The sequence below is a fragment of the Nothoprocta perdicaria genome, unplaced genomic scaffold, assembly GCF_003342845.1.
Source record: "Nothoprocta perdicaria isolate Ctin4 unplaced genomic scaffold, notPer1 scaffold_103, whole genome shotgun sequence".
NCBI lineage: Eukaryota > Metazoa > Chordata > Aves > Tinamiformes > Tinamidae > Nothoprocta > Nothoprocta perdicaria.
Window position 1 is genome coordinate 850180 of NW_020454128.1, and position 13002 is coordinate 863181.

General features: G+C 65.3%; 4 protein-coding genes across 6 annotated transcripts in view; 2 read left to right on the forward strand and 2 right to left on the reverse strand.

The window, feature by feature from the left end:
* Positions 1 to 362, reverse strand: part of OGDH (oxoglutarate dehydrogenase) — a 24181-nt gene extending 23819 nt beyond the window's left edge. For all 3 annotated transcript variants that reach the window (XM_026043090.1, XM_026043083.1, XM_026043077.1), the window contains exon 1: positions 330 to 362. The gene's annotated coding sequence lies outside the window, so the exon portion shown is untranslated. The remainder of the gene's footprint in view (positions 1 to 329) is intronic.
* A 1548-nt stretch (positions 363 to 1910) lies between these two features.
* IL1B (interleukin 1 beta) lies at positions 1911 to 3180 on the forward strand. The gene is made up of 6 exons (XM_026043102.1): positions 1911 to 1951; positions 2032 to 2080; positions 2164 to 2368; positions 2469 to 2639; positions 2720 to 2865; positions 2967 to 3180. Exons 1-6 carry the CDS (start codon positions 1911 to 1913, stop codon positions 3171 to 3173), a joined length of 819 nt encoding a protein of 272 aa, XP_025898887.1. The 3' UTR covers positions 3174 to 3180.
* Positions 3181 to 4766: 1586 nt separating this feature from the next.
* Positions 4767 to 9237, forward strand: CKAP2L (cytoskeleton associated protein 2 like). Its single transcript, XM_026042403.1, has 9 exons — positions 4767 to 4863; positions 5162 to 5228; positions 5655 to 5721; positions 6057 to 7150; positions 7308 to 7506; positions 7755 to 7910; positions 8272 to 8335; positions 8562 to 8712; positions 8786 to 9237. Exons 1-9 carry the CDS (start codon positions 4767 to 4769, stop codon positions 9009 to 9011), a joined length of 2121 nt encoding a protein of 706 aa, XP_025898188.1. The 3' UTR covers positions 9012 to 9237.
* A 543-nt stretch (positions 9238 to 9780) lies between these two features.
* Positions 9781 to 13002, reverse strand: part of LOC112949949 (cytosolic purine 5'-nucleotidase-like) — a 4348-nt gene continuing 1126 nt past the window's right edge. Inside the window, exons 2-18 of the mRNA XM_026042414.1 lie at positions 12623 to 12802; positions 12435 to 12552; positions 12251 to 12346; positions 11903 to 11994; positions 11756 to 11813; positions 11567 to 11660; positions 11433 to 11486; positions 11275 to 11358; positions 11157 to 11198; positions 10989 to 11081; positions 10809 to 10875; positions 10549 to 10719; positions 10421 to 10472; positions 10287 to 10347; positions 10045 to 10221; positions 9896 to 9970; positions 9781 to 9819 (exon numbers count right to left, since the gene is read on the reverse strand). Of these exons, the coding sequence (XP_025898199.1) occupies positions 9781 to 9819; positions 9896 to 9970; positions 10045 to 10221; positions 10287 to 10347; positions 10421 to 10472; positions 10549 to 10719; positions 10809 to 10875; positions 10989 to 11081; positions 11157 to 11198; positions 11275 to 11358; positions 11433 to 11486; positions 11567 to 11660; positions 11756 to 11813; positions 11903 to 11994; positions 12251 to 12346; positions 12435 to 12552; positions 12623 to 12802 (1553 nt within the window). The remainder of the gene's footprint in view (positions 9820 to 9895; positions 9971 to 10044; positions 10222 to 10286; positions 10348 to 10420; positions 10473 to 10548; positions 10720 to 10808; positions 10876 to 10988; positions 11082 to 11156; positions 11199 to 11274; positions 11359 to 11432; positions 11487 to 11566; positions 11661 to 11755; positions 11814 to 11902; positions 11995 to 12250; positions 12347 to 12434; positions 12553 to 12622; positions 12803 to 13002) is intronic.

The following is a 13002-nucleotide window of genomic DNA, read 5'->3' on the forward strand; positions in this document are numbered from 1 at the left end:
GGGAGAGAAGGGGCGCGCGCGCCCCCTGCCCCCCACGCGCGCGCGAGCGCACTGGGCCCGCCCCTTGGCCAATGAGCACCCGCCGCCGCCGCCAATGAGAGCGGCGGTAAGAACAGGGTCGCCGCCCCATTGGCCGAGGGCGCTGTCCGTCTGAAGGCAAGCCCCGCCTCCCTCCCCTCCCCGAGGCGCCCGGGCGGTGGCGCCAAGGACACCGGGGAGCGGCGCGTGGTCGCGGCCGGGCCCGGCCGCCGCGGCCTCCCCGCCGCCGCCGCCCTCCTCGCCTCGTCCCGGCTCAGCTGCAGCCGCCCCCCGCCCGGCCCGGCACCTACCGGCGCCTCCGTCCGCCCCGCTCGCCGCTCCGACTCTGACAGCGGCCGCCGACCGCCGCCCCGCCCGCTACGTCACCGCGACGCCCCGCCCCCGGGCACGCCCACCCGCGAACGCCGCGCATGCGCGCGCCCTCGCCAGCCTTTCCCGCCGCCGGGGGCGGGGCTAACACCACGCGTGGGGCGGGGCCGGCGCTAAGGGCGGGGCTTGAGCGGGGCGGGGGGCTGTCTCCATGGTTACCTCCCCGGGCAACATGGCGCTGCCCTGGCGGGGTGCGGGGGGGGGGGTCCACCCCCGCCCCGGCACCAAGAGCCCAGGGATCGTCCCCAGATGTGGTGGCCCCAGTGACGGCATCCCCAGGGATTGTCCCCAAGGGCAGTGTCCACAAAGGCGGCATCCGCAAGGACGGTCCCCAATGGCAACATTCCTAAGGAGAGCGTCCCAAAAGATGGTCCCCAAGAGCGGTGCCGAAAGGCAGCATCCTAAAAGATTGTCCCCAAAGGCAGCATCTCCCAGGGTGGCATCCCCAAGGACAGTCCCCGATGGCCGCGTTCCCAAGGTCAGCGTCCCAAAAGATGGTCCCCAGCGGCATCATCTCCCGGGGTGATGTCCCCAAGGACTGTCCCCAATGGCAGCATCCCAAAAGACAGTCTTCAAAGGCAGCACCGCCCACGGCGGCATCCCCAAAGACGCTCCGCAATGGCCACATTCCCACGGGCAGTGTCCCACAAGGCTGTCCCCACGGCCAGCGTCCCTAGGGGCAACAGGAGGCACAAGCTTCCCTGCAGGGAAGATGGGCGCCCTGCGTGGCACCGTCCCCTCTCCCGCATGGGACACACCCACGGCCTTCCCCGGCACGGAAATGCCGTGCGGCTCCGCGGCGGCTTCGGGGAACATTGCGCCAAGGGCCGCGCCGCCGCCTTCCCACGCGGCCGTCCCGCGCGAGCTCTTGCACATCCCGGCGGAAACTTGGGCAAGAGCGAGGGCCGGACACGGCCCCAAATGGCTCCGGGGAAGAGGAAGCTGCTGGCACGGAGCCCTGTGGAGAAATCGCTGCGCGGCGGCGTTTCCCCGAGCCCTGACGAGGGCCAGGGCGTCACCGCGGGACAGTCACCGCCGCGTCAGCCCGGGCCCCGCGCGGCGCCATCGCCGGCCCCACGGCGCGGCGCCTCCGCCATTCCCACCGGAGCGGCGCCTCCGCCATTCCCACGGGAGCCGGGCGCCGCTGGGGAGCAGCGTCCGCCCCGCCGCTCCATCCGAGCGGAACGGGAGGCGGGAAGGGCCCCGGGCGCCGGCTCCCCGGCACTCCCAGGAGCCGCGGGGTGGGAGAGGAACTGGGCAAACCCCATGCGTTGCGAAAGGTGGAAATCCCGCCCTGGCGCCGCTTCCGCGCCGCGCCGCTTCAAAACGCGCCCGGCACGCGGCCCCGGCACCAGCGCGCCGCGCGGCTCGCACGGGAACCCGCTGCACCGGGGCGAGCGCCGCCCGCATCGCCCGCATCGACCGCATCGCCCGCATCACTCGCATCGCCCGCATCGCCCGGCTCCAAGCTACCGCTTGCTGTCCCCGCCGGTTCCGCGCACATGGCGTTCGTTCCGGATTTGGACATGCTGGAGAGCAGCAGGTAAGCAGAGCCCCGCGCAGCGCTGGCGGGGACGGAGCCGTGCTGCCCGTCGCCTTCACGCCCTCCCTTCACTTTCGCAGCCTGAACGAGGAGACCTTTTACGGCCTGGACTCGCCGTGCATGCAGAAGGTAACGCTGGGGACGTGGGCAGGCGGGAGCCCCGCGGGGCCGCCGGGACCGGCTCCCAACGCGGCTCCCCCTTCTCCTTCCAGAAGCGCCGTCTCAGCTCGGAGCTGCTGCCCCGCGGCCAGAGCGCCCCCGACGTGGGCATCCAGGTGACCCTCACCGAGGGACCCCCGGCCAGGAGGTTCCGCCAGGCGGCCACCCTCGTGGTGGCGGCCACCAAGCTCCTCAAGACGCTCTCGCCCCGCGACTTCGCCGACAGCGACCTCGGCAGCTTCCTGGACGCCGTTTTCGGTAGGAGTCGCGGCCGAGGGGGAAGTGCCGGCGGGAAGAGCTGTCGGAGGGGGACGTGTCCCCGCCGTGACGCTGCTCCTGACGCCCCGTTGCCCCGCAGAGCCCGTCCCCTTCCAGCGGCTGGAGAGCAGCTACGCGGGGGCCCCCGTGTACCGCTACACCCGCTCGCAGTCCTTCGACATCCTCGACATCAAGCACAGGTGCTTCGTGCTGGAGTCGCCCACCCAGCTCGTGGCCTTGCACCTGCAAGGCCCCTCCATCAGCCGCAAAGGTGAGTGACCCCCCCGTCCTTGTGCCCCCCGCTCCGTCGCCCCCGCAGCCGCCGTCTGAGCCCCCTTCTCCTCCCCGCAGTGAAGCTCAACATCGCGCTGTACCGGCCCAAGAGCTCGCCGGGCGACACCGGCGCCCTGCGGATGCCCGTGGCGCTGGGCATCAAGGGCTACAAGCTCTACATGTCGTGCGTGATGAGCGGCGCGGAGCCCACGCTGCAGCTGGAGGTGAGCGGGACCCCCTGCGCCGCGGCGGCCAGTGCGCTCGCGTCCCTCCCGTCCCCCCGCGCCGCCGCTCGGGGCCCTGCCCTAACCCGGTGCCCGCACAGGAGGCCGACATCACCAGGGACATCGACAGCGCCGAGCTGACCCGCTTCATCTTCTACCGCCTGGACAGCCCGGGCGAGCGCACCACGAGCTTCGAGTCGGTCGCCTTCCCCGGCTGGTACATCTGCACCTCGCCGCACTCCAAGCAGCCCGTGGGCATCACCAACAAGCTGGGCGAGGTGAACATCACCACGTACCGGCTGAGCTAGGGAGCTGCCCCTGCACCAAACCAAACCAAACCAGCAGTCGCTGGTTTTCAAGCCGTATGTACCGAGTACAAGCCAGTTTGCCCCGCGCGGCCGGGAGCTGCTGCCTTCCCTGCCCCACGGAAGATTTATTTCATGTGAAATAGCAGCTCTGGGCCCTGTGGGCCCGAGTCGCCATTGATTTATACTTATTTATTGTGTCGGTCTATTGCCTTTAACTTAGCATGGCTTTTTAAGGTGACTATTGTGTTTTTTTATTAACGACCTGTCTCAGGAGTGTATGTATTTATTGGTGACTGAAAACTGTTGAAATAAAGCCTTGCCCATGACTGCATTTCTTGTCTCGTCGCTGTCTCGTGGGGAGGCGCGGGATAAAACCACCTGGGGCTGGGAGTGGGTCCTCCTGGCCCCAGACCAAGCTCGGTGTCAGCAGCAGGAAATTCCCACTGGTTTCGGCTGCTCCTGGGGACTTTCTGGTTCTGCGGTGGGTTTTTGGTTGTCTTCCCCAGCCTTCCTCCAGGTACAAACTCAGAGCTGGGGGGGCACCCCAGCAGAGTCATGGGACTGTCCCCCAGCCCAGCGACCCCCGGGGGCAGGGGGAATCACATAGAGCACGAAGAGCACCCAGAGCTCTGGGACCACCCCAGAGCTTGGGGACCATCCCAGAGCTCCAGGGACCACCTAGATCTCCAAGACCACCCCCCAGAGCCCCAGGGACCTCTCTGAGCCCACAGGTGACTCTGGACCATGTCTTGTGACAGCCTTAAAGCCACCCTGGAAGCCACCCATATCCTCAAGGGCACTTGTCCCCGGGCACCCCCACGCTCCGGGTGGACCCCATGGATCCCCCACCATCCCAAGGATGTACCCCCCGTTCCTGGTGGGTGGTCGGCTTCAGAGCCCCCCCAGCACCACCCCTACCCTGTCACCAGCCCCTGGGGACAACACGGCACATCCTCATGCCCAGACGCCCGGCCCAGCTCCCTGCCGCTGTCCCCGGGTGACACCGGTGACGTCCAGCAGCTGCGGGGATGAGCGGGAAGGGGAAGCGCAGGAGGCCGCGGGAGCCGCTTCCTCTCCGTGCGGCATCAGACCCAAAACTCCCCCGTTTCGTCACTGCCGTGTGTCACTGCGGCACTTCAGCCCAAAAAATCACGGATTTCGTTGGGACACGCGGCTCCCCTCGGCCTCACCCTCGAGCAGGCTCCGCTGGCGCCCTTTTGGGTTCCCACCTCCACCCAGTGCCGCCATCCCACCGCCCTGGCCCAACCAGCTGCCACGTGTGCCTGCAAACCGCTGGGCACTAATTAGTGGGAATTCAGTAATTAGGTTTCATTTATTTGCCGAATCTAACGGATCTGAACCAATCTGCCAGGGAGACCCCCCACTCCGCTCGCTTCCCCTTTAAATGATTGGCCACGCCCCCATAAGACACGCCCTACCCAGGCCACGCCTCTTCACCTAAACCACGCCCTCAATGTTGTCCCCGCCCCTCCAGCCAACTCTAAACCAATCGCAACCCTTTTTACCCGCCCACCTACCGGGCGCCACCGCCTCCGCGCTTCCCATTGGCCGGTTTGAAGAAAGCGGCGGCCAATGAGCGCGGCGCGGCGGTTGCCGCCGGCGGCGCGACGGTTGGGCGGGCTGAGGCGAGAGCCCGGCATGGAGCGGGCAGGGGGCGCCGCGGCGCAGGGTGAGGGGCCGGGGGGGGACACCGGGAGGGGGGAGGCTAAAGGGGATCCGGGTTATTTGGGGCTGGGGGTGCCGGGAAGGGGGGGTTGGATCGGGGGGACGGTGGAAATGGCGGGGGGGCGGGCGCAGTGTGGGGGCCTTTTAGCTGTCAGTGGGGAACTGACATGGGGGGGAGCCCCACACAGCGGGGGGGCGGCCGCGGGGCCAAAGATGTGGAGTTAGGGGATAAGCTCAGTGCTGTCAACGCAAGAGAAACCTGTTCTTATCAGTTCTTACATTTACCTGTAATCTCCTTGCAGAAGAGCGAAGGCGACGACTGCAGGAGTACCTGGCAGCCAAAGGAAAGCTAAAATGCTCGGGTACAAAGTAAGTTTGGAGGATATAAAGCTCATTCTTGCTGGGTTGCCAATATTTGCCTTCCGAATAGGGCAAGGATGGAGGGGAATACCCTAACTCTCCAGGCTCTTTCATTACAGGAAAATATCTGCAGAGAAATTAATCTTGGTTAATCTCTGTGCAGCCCCTTGTGCTACACAAACCATTTTTATTACTTCTGCTGCCAGCGGAAGCCATGACTTACGTGACGACATTGGATGTCAACCTTTTGTGCCGCTTTGCTGTTGCTGCACAAAAGAAAAATAATTCATGTTACACCACACTTCCTTGACACCTTCCTGGTTTCAGGAAAAGCTTCTTGTAAGCTCTGGCTGAAACAGCCTGAACTGCTTTAGATACTTAACCTTTTCTGTAGCACCTGTTAAATACCCTGATATTTTGTTTGACTTTCCACAGACCCTATTTAAAGGACCGGACTAATCACCCCAATCCACTCCTGAAACCACTTGCTAAACCAGAGCACGTGAGTAGCAGAGTAAAATCTTTTGAAGCTGGTTTTCTATCTCATGCTTGAGGCAAGTCCGTGCAGAACAGGGTCCATAAACTGCCAACATGTTGCTGAGTAGCTATGCAGTAAGACAACAAATTGTTTTTTAGAGGAATTTAGTCCGAGAGACTTCTCTGTACCGCATGAACACGGGTGGGGTGTCATGCCATTGTTATATTGGTAACTGCTGTGACACTCACAGGCCTCTGTTTCCCCTCCGCTGGGACGGGGATGAACTGTCCCAGTGCTTCTGAGGTGGGGTCTCTTCCCCGTTGGGCTGTTTTTGTAGCTGAATTTCGCCCTGTCTCCAGGTGGCCAGGAGCAAGGAGGACGTTGTCGCAAGCGTGGCCAAGGGTGCACGCAGGGATGACAGGCCTGGTGTCCGAAGCACCCAGCGCGCTGGCCTCGGCCCGCAGCAGAGGCCCTCAAAGCCACCCCAGAGAGCGGCGGCACCTTCAGGGCAGCTTCGGAAGAGCACCCAGCCATCCAGCACAAACCCCTCCGCGCGGCCCAGAGGGAAGCTGCCAGCATCCACCTCTCCTCAGCTGAGCGCAGGAAGGACCGAGGAAGCGGCCAAGGAGGCTGGCGCTGCTGTCCCCCTGCCCGGGGCACCTCGCTCCCTGAGCGAGGGCCTGCAGGAAAGGCTGCTCTGCAACAAGGAGAACATCCCAGGAGAAGCCCCGTCGGAGCCCGCATCGAGCGGCACATTCGAGCCTGATGGAAACGGTCACAGGAGAGCGGTGGCTCACGGACCAACCTCCACCACAGCACCCAGAGCCAGCCAGGGCCCAAAAGACAGAGCTAACAGTCACCAGAAGAGGGAGGGGCTGATTCAGCACCAGCTTGGGAAATCGCTGCCAGGCACAAAGGAGGCATCTCAAAAACAGAGCAGCAAAACGCGGGCGTCGCAACCCGCTCCGTTCCAAACCCTCTCTAGGGCTTGGCTACATAAAAAAACAGGAGCAAAACCCGAGAGCGTTAACACAGCAAGGCTGCCCCTAGGAAAAGCAGCTGGCACGCTTCCAGCAGGGAATTTTAAGCACCATAGTGGAGCTCCCCAGCTGAAACGATCTCCTGCAAGACCTCCGGCCTCCAGCAGGCTCCAAGGGGCCGCGAAACTGGGGTGCACAAAGAGATGCAGCCCCAGGCTGGCTGGCGCCGGGCAGCGGCCCGCGGCCAGAGGGGAGCCAGGTGGGAAGGACACAAAGACAGCGCCTCGGGGACACGCAGTGACAGCCCGAGCGATGGGACCCGCAGCCACCGCTCGCAGCGCCCTCGGCTCCAAAACTCGGCCGCTTGAGAGGGATGTTAAGACTAGGAAAGAAAGGCTTCAAGGCCCCGTGCTGGCACCGGCCAGCGTGCAGGCGAAGCGCGTGCCCAAGACCCCGACGCCAGAGGATCGGAAGTAAGCGGCACCTTTGGCCCAATCTGTGTCCATCCGTGCCCATCTCCCTCCCCTGGCACGGGCTCCAAAGGGAGGGCAGCGGGTGGTTTAAACACAGGGCACGCGAGAGCGGCTCATCTTGGGTGGTGGTAACTGTGATCCCTTCATCCTTTACCAGGAAGCAGCTGCAGGAGTGGTTGGCGTCCAAAGGGAAGTCATACAAGCGGCCCCCTATGACGCTGCCTCCGAAAAAGCCAGTGAAAGACAAGCTGATCTCCAGGAGCAGCGTCAAGGAGGAAAAAAAGGAGAGACCAGAGCAGTCCTGCTCGGACAGGATCAATAGCATCTTAACCGACTACCTGAAGCTCATTGAGGAGGTGGGGATGGGGAGGAAACTGCTTTATGAGGCTCCCCAGCTCTCAGAGATGGGGACTGCGACCCCCTCAGCACCACAGGGTGGGAGCTTTAGTGTTTGCCCAAGGCCACACAGGAGACCAGCAAAAAATCAAGCGCAAAGCCCAGGCTGCCCAGGCCCTCTCCCTCCCCAGAGGGCACTAGGAAAGCAGTTACCCCACACACACCTCTGGATCCTCCACCTGAGCCCTCTCTCCGCTTGTCGTTGCAGGGTGTCCCTTCCGAGGAGCTCCTGGAGATGCTGGCCCGCGTCCCCCACGCCGAGACGTTCGCCAAGTTCTGGATCTGCAAAGCGAAGCTGCTGGCCCGCGCGGGCCCCTTTGACGCCACGGGCTTGTACCGGGACGCGGTGTGCGCCGGGGCCGTGGTGAGGAGGGAGCCCTCCCCTTGGCCGAGCGGCTGCCCCGGAGGGGCAGGGGCAGGGTTGGGAAGCAGCAGCACTGGTTGGTGGGGAAACAACCCTCTTGAGCTGCAGCCCTTCACTCCCAGAAAAACAAAACACCTGGGCTTTAATCCTGGGGTAATGCTGGGCACCTGCTGCGGGAGGGAGGGGAAAACGGGTGGTTTTCTCCCAACTGCAGCTCAGAACCAGCACGATTGATGGAAATTTTGCAGCCTGTTCTCCCTAACATGGGTGCAGCCCAAAAGTCGTCCCACTCTTGTGGCCTGGAGTGCGGCCGTCGTTCCTGAGCCAGACCAGCCTTGACTTGCCCTTGTTTTCCTTGCAGCCGCTGCAGGAGCTCAGGGACTTCATCCTCCATATTCTAAAGAGCACGGAGAGGCCACAGGAAGGTAACGGGCGCCCCTTGGGTTGGGGCTGGCCGGCGCGGTTGGCTTTGACAGACCCCACTATCCTCATCCTGGAAAGGGGGGCAAGATTCCTCCACGGCGCTGCTCCGGTAACATGTCCAAACCACGAAGCCATTCCCGGTGCCCGGAGCACTGTGCCGGGGTGACACCCCAAAACTGCAGCTTTCTTCCTGCTCTACAACCCTGCCCTTTTCCTCTCTCCCGCCAGGGGAACAGTCTGAGGCGCCTGTTGTTTGTGAGGCCGCGACACCGTGTCCGGGCGAGGGGCCGCACGCGGCAGAGACTCCCAGCCTGACAGGAAAGCACCCACCCAGCCTGCCCGGCTCCGCAATCAAGTTACAGATTCTCTCCATTCCCAGGTAAGGTCCCTGCCCCGCTCCCCTGCCTGTCCCCGCTGTCACCGTCACCTCACGTCCCGTCCTCTTCCCGCAGGCCCAAGGAGTGGCCACAAGGGCAAGAGCTGAAGTTCTTGACGCCCGTGCGGCGCTCGCAGCGCGTAGAGTGGGCCGGGAGCCGCTACCCACCCATGCTGAAGGACCACGACACCGTGGTGTCGTCCCTCGAGGAAATCCTCGATGGCGAAGAGGAGAGCGAGCTCTTTTTTCGGAAAAACGAGGCCTTGCCGGAGGTGACGGAGACGGAGATTTTGGCTTTGTAGCCCTCCGAGTGTTGCTGGGCCTGGCAGCCTGTTGGCTCTCCCATAGTGCCTGTAGCCTCACACTTATTTCTCTCACTTCTCTCGTTGCCCCTCAGACAGGTGTAAATGCACGGTGGGTGACATGTAATTAACCCTTTCTGCTCTTTTTATATATATATGTATATTTATGTAAACTTGCAGCGGAGATGCAGCGTGACGTGTCGCGTAGCACGTTTAGCCTCGTGGCCACCCGTGCACCGGGCGCTCCCGGGCACCTGCGGCAGCGCCGGCTGCGTCGCACTCGGGACACGCTCCTTCCGCGGAGCTCTCGGCATCCCGAGAATCCCGAGGTCTGCGACGGCTCACGCGGAGGCGCGAGGCCGTTGAGGCCGGCGCAGATTGGCAGCCCCCTTCCAGCAGGGCACTTCGCCCCGTCTCCCAGGGCCTGGCCCAAGGGCTTTTCTATTTTTTTTTTCACTTGTGGTGCCAATAAAAATAACCAGGAGTTTGAGCATCGTTTTATAAATAGAAAAGGGTTAAAAACACAAACGGGGCTGAGCCCGGGATGGGGACAGGGATCCCGGAGCTGTGCCCGAGGCCTCCCCATTGCTGCGCTGTCCATCGGTGTCTACCTGGAGAGGGGCCATCTGGGGCCCAATGTCACCGTGAGCGAGACAGGGGGCCCCTGGGCACGGAGCCCCGCGGTGGCTGCGGGTTCCGGGTGCCACCTCCGCAGTGGGGACGCAGGGACGGCCTTGGCTGGGGCCGCCCAGGAGCTGCAAGAGGCAGCTCAGGCTTCACCGCCCTCATCCTCCTTCACGTTGGAGCCCTGGAGAAGGATGGAGGGGCTTGTAGAGACCCCCACGGTGCCAGGGTGGCCCCTGTGTCCCCCCTCTGTCACCCACCTGCAGGCTGGGGGGGCCGGCGGCCGCCTCCGCCGCGTCCAGGCGCCCGTGGCCCACCGTCGACTCGTGCGGCATCTGCAAGGGCGGCCGGGTGGGCAGAGCGGGGACAGAGGGGACGCGGCGCGCGGCGCGGCGCCGGGGGCTCGTACCAGCGCGGGCGCCGCGCGGAACAGGTAGCTGAAGGGGTAGTGGAGGAAGTTGAGCACGGAGGCGGCGTAGAGGTCGGCGTAGCGCATGAGCTGGCTGGCGAAGAGCGTCTGGCGCGAGCCGCAGCGGAACAGGCTGCCCAGCTTCCCGTAGCTCAGGTCCATCTCGTGCGCCACTTGCTGCGGGCCGCAGCGTCAGCGGCAGCGGGCGCGGGGCGCCCGGCGCGGGGGCGCGCGGCCGTCACCTGCATCTGCTGCTTGATGGAGCTGATGTCCGGGCGCTCGCTGCTGCTGCTGTCCAAGTCCCTGGATGGGGAGAGGCCTCGTGAGGGCTCAGGGCCTCGTGGCGGGCACCCGTGGGTGCCTCCTGCCCACTCACTGGTAGAGCCCGGCCAGCAGGAGGTCCAAGCGCCGCAGCTCCTCGAACAGCTCTGCAAGGGCAACGGGTTGGACGGTGACGGGGCCGTAGGCGGCGGGTCCCAGCGCGGGTGCCCGGGCGCCGCTCACCGCTCTTCTCGGTCCACACGTGCAGCTCGCGGGCCAGCTCGGGCACCACGAGGAAGGTGCGCCAGCCCTGCCGCTTCTTGGACTTGAGGATGTCGCCGAAGATGTGGTCGCCCATGTAGAGGATGTCTTTGCCCTTGACGCCCAGCAGGTCGCACACCAGGTCCGAGGAGCCTGTGGGCGGCCCGGTGGCCGTGAGGACGTTGTGGGGGGGAACCGTGTGTCCGTGTGTCCCCCGTCACCCCCCGGCCAGGCGCTCTCACCTCCGGAGTAGACGGCGCAGTGCTGGAGGGGGCCAGTGTAGGTCCCCATGCGCAGATTCCCCGTGTCCTGCAAGGGGACATTGCATCGGGAGGCCCCGTCACCGCTGCGGCCGAGGACGAGGCCACCTCGGGCCACCCCGTGGGGCTTCAAGACTCGTCCCCACGCCCGGCTCCTCTCACCGTGTTGACCTGGCGCAGGACGGTGCCCTCGGCGAAGAAGAGCGGCTTGCGGGTGTCCACCACGATGAGGTCGAAATAGGAGCGCCAGGGACGCTGCGGGGTGACGCGGTCAGAGCCGCGTGCAGAGGGGACAGCAGAGGCGACCGGCACCTCCTGAGCGGCGCTCACCTGGTCCTCGCCGCCCAAGTCAAACAGGTAGGACATGATGGCCTGCAAGGACACCAGTGTCACAGCGCCTGGATGTCACCTGGACACGGTCACCTGCACCCCGCCATGGGCTACTCACATCCGTGTAGCTGTAGTCGCTGTTGGTGGCCAGGAAGACCTTGGCCACCTCCTTCATGCGGCTGAGGAGCAGCGGGACGCGGGGCTGCCGGGGGGCGCGAGTCAGCAGGGCAGCGGGCTGGGGGCCCGCGCGGCGCCGCGGCCGCCCGTCCCACTCACGTCTTTCACCACGTATTTCTCCAGGTTCTCCAAGGTCTTCTCCTTCAGGCAGCCCTGGCACAAGGAAACCCCGTGGGTGTCACCGCCGCGCGCGTGGCCCTGCCCTGGCGGGGCGGCCTCACCGGGGCACCCACCGAGAGGTGCACGTGGTCCATGGCCTCGCGCACGTCCTGGAACAGGCTGCGGAAGGACATGAAGAGGTTCCCGTGCTTGTAGCCGGTGTCGCAGCTGCAAGAGCCCAGGAGGGTGACGAGTTGGTGCCGAAAACGCCCTTTCTCACCCCAAAACCCGAGCACATCCCCGCGACGCCGCTCCCCCCTTACTTGACGTATCTGGAGCAGTTGGAGAAGAAGTCCACGAGGCAGGCGTAGAGATAGGTCTCTGCCGGGAAGACGGGGGACGCCGGGGGTGGCACGGGCATGGGGGGGACGGGGGGTGCGTGGGGGGGCGGGTTGGGGGGCAGGTCTCACCCGTGAGGTTGAAGAGTGTGTTGAGGATGTGGAAGCGCTTGGTGTCGTCCCGCTGGATGAACTTGTTGGGGTAATAGTGGAGGATTTCGGCGCTGCGGGGCGAGCGGGGGTACAAAGTGCTGCGGGGGGGGAACGGGGAGAGGGGGGGCACCCAGGAAGGGAGGGAGCCCCCGGGAAGGGTGAGGAGCCCCAGGAAGGTGGGATCCCCAGGCAATGTGGGAGCCCCTGGAAGGTGGGAGCCTCAGGAAAAGGTGGGGGCCCCTGGAAGGTGGGAGCTCCCAGGAAGGGGGTCCCGCCGCCCCCCGCCCATCCCATGCCCGCGCCGCGGGGCGCCCGGGGGTCCCTCACCCCCTGAGGAAGCGGCGCCCGTGGGCGCAGACCAGCAGGTTCCCGTGCGAATCCACCTTGAGCAGGTTGCCCAGGAGGGTGTCGAAGACGAGACCCCTGCGGCGGGGGGGACATCAGCGCCCGGCGGCGGGGGACACACACACACACGTCCCCGTGTCCCCCCGACCCCCGCGGGCCCCCTCACCGCGTGGGGAAGGCCGGGTCGTAGCGGTAGCCCAGGATGTCCCTGGGGTAGCCGATGGACACCAGGTGCTGCAGCAGCAGCTCGAAGGCCAGCGCCTCGTAGGCGGGGGACTTGTACACTGGGGGGGGACACAGCGTGGGGGGTCCCCGCGGTGTCCCCCTGGTGTCCCTGTGCCGCGCCCGCCCTACCCGCCAGCGTGTGGTCCATGTCGAAGCCGAAGCACTTGATCTTCTCCAGCGCCAGGCTGCGGTTCACGAAGATCCTGCGCGGGCCGCGGGGGGGCGATGGGGGGGGCCGTGGGGTGTCCCCCCCCCGCCGCCATGGGGACAGCGAGCTGTTGTGTCCCCCCCATCCCGCCCCGCTTGGCTCTGGGCGCCGGCCCCATGGGAAGTTATTGGAGCAGAAAAATGGGCTTTTCAAGGGAAAACGGGGCCGGGCGCTTGGGCACCCTGCGTGTTGCTGCCCCCAACCCCCCCCCGTCAGGCTGCCCCATCCACCCCCTTCCCGGGTATGGTCCAGATCCTGCCCCCCGGATTCCCTGCATTCCCCCCATTCCCCCCGGCCGCAC

Coding starts and splice junctions, on each gene's coding strand:
- CKAP2L (XM_026042403.1), top strand. CDS start 4,767: ATGAGCGCGGCGCGGCGGTTGCCGCCGGCGGCGCGACGGTTGGGCGGG. Junction 4,864..5,161: donor AGGGGGCGCCGCGGCGCAGG/GTGAGGGGCCGG, acceptor ATCTCCTTGCAG/AAGAGCGAAGGCGACGACTG. Junction 8,713..8,785: donor CAGATTCTCTCCATTCCCAG/GTAAGGTCCCTG, acceptor CTCTTCCCGCAG/GCCCAAGGAGTGGCCACAAG.
- IL1B (XM_026043102.1), top strand. CDS start 1,911: ATGGCGTTCGTTCCGGATTTGGACATGCTGGAGAGCAGCAG. Junction 2,369..2,468: donor CTTCCTGGACGCCGTTTTCG/GTAGGAGTCGCG, acceptor GTTGCCCCGCAG/AGCCCGTCCCCTTCCAGCGG. Junction 2,866..2,966: donor AGCCCACGCTGCAGCTGGAG/GTGAGCGGGACC, acceptor GTGCCCGCACAG/GAGGCCGACATCACCAGGGA.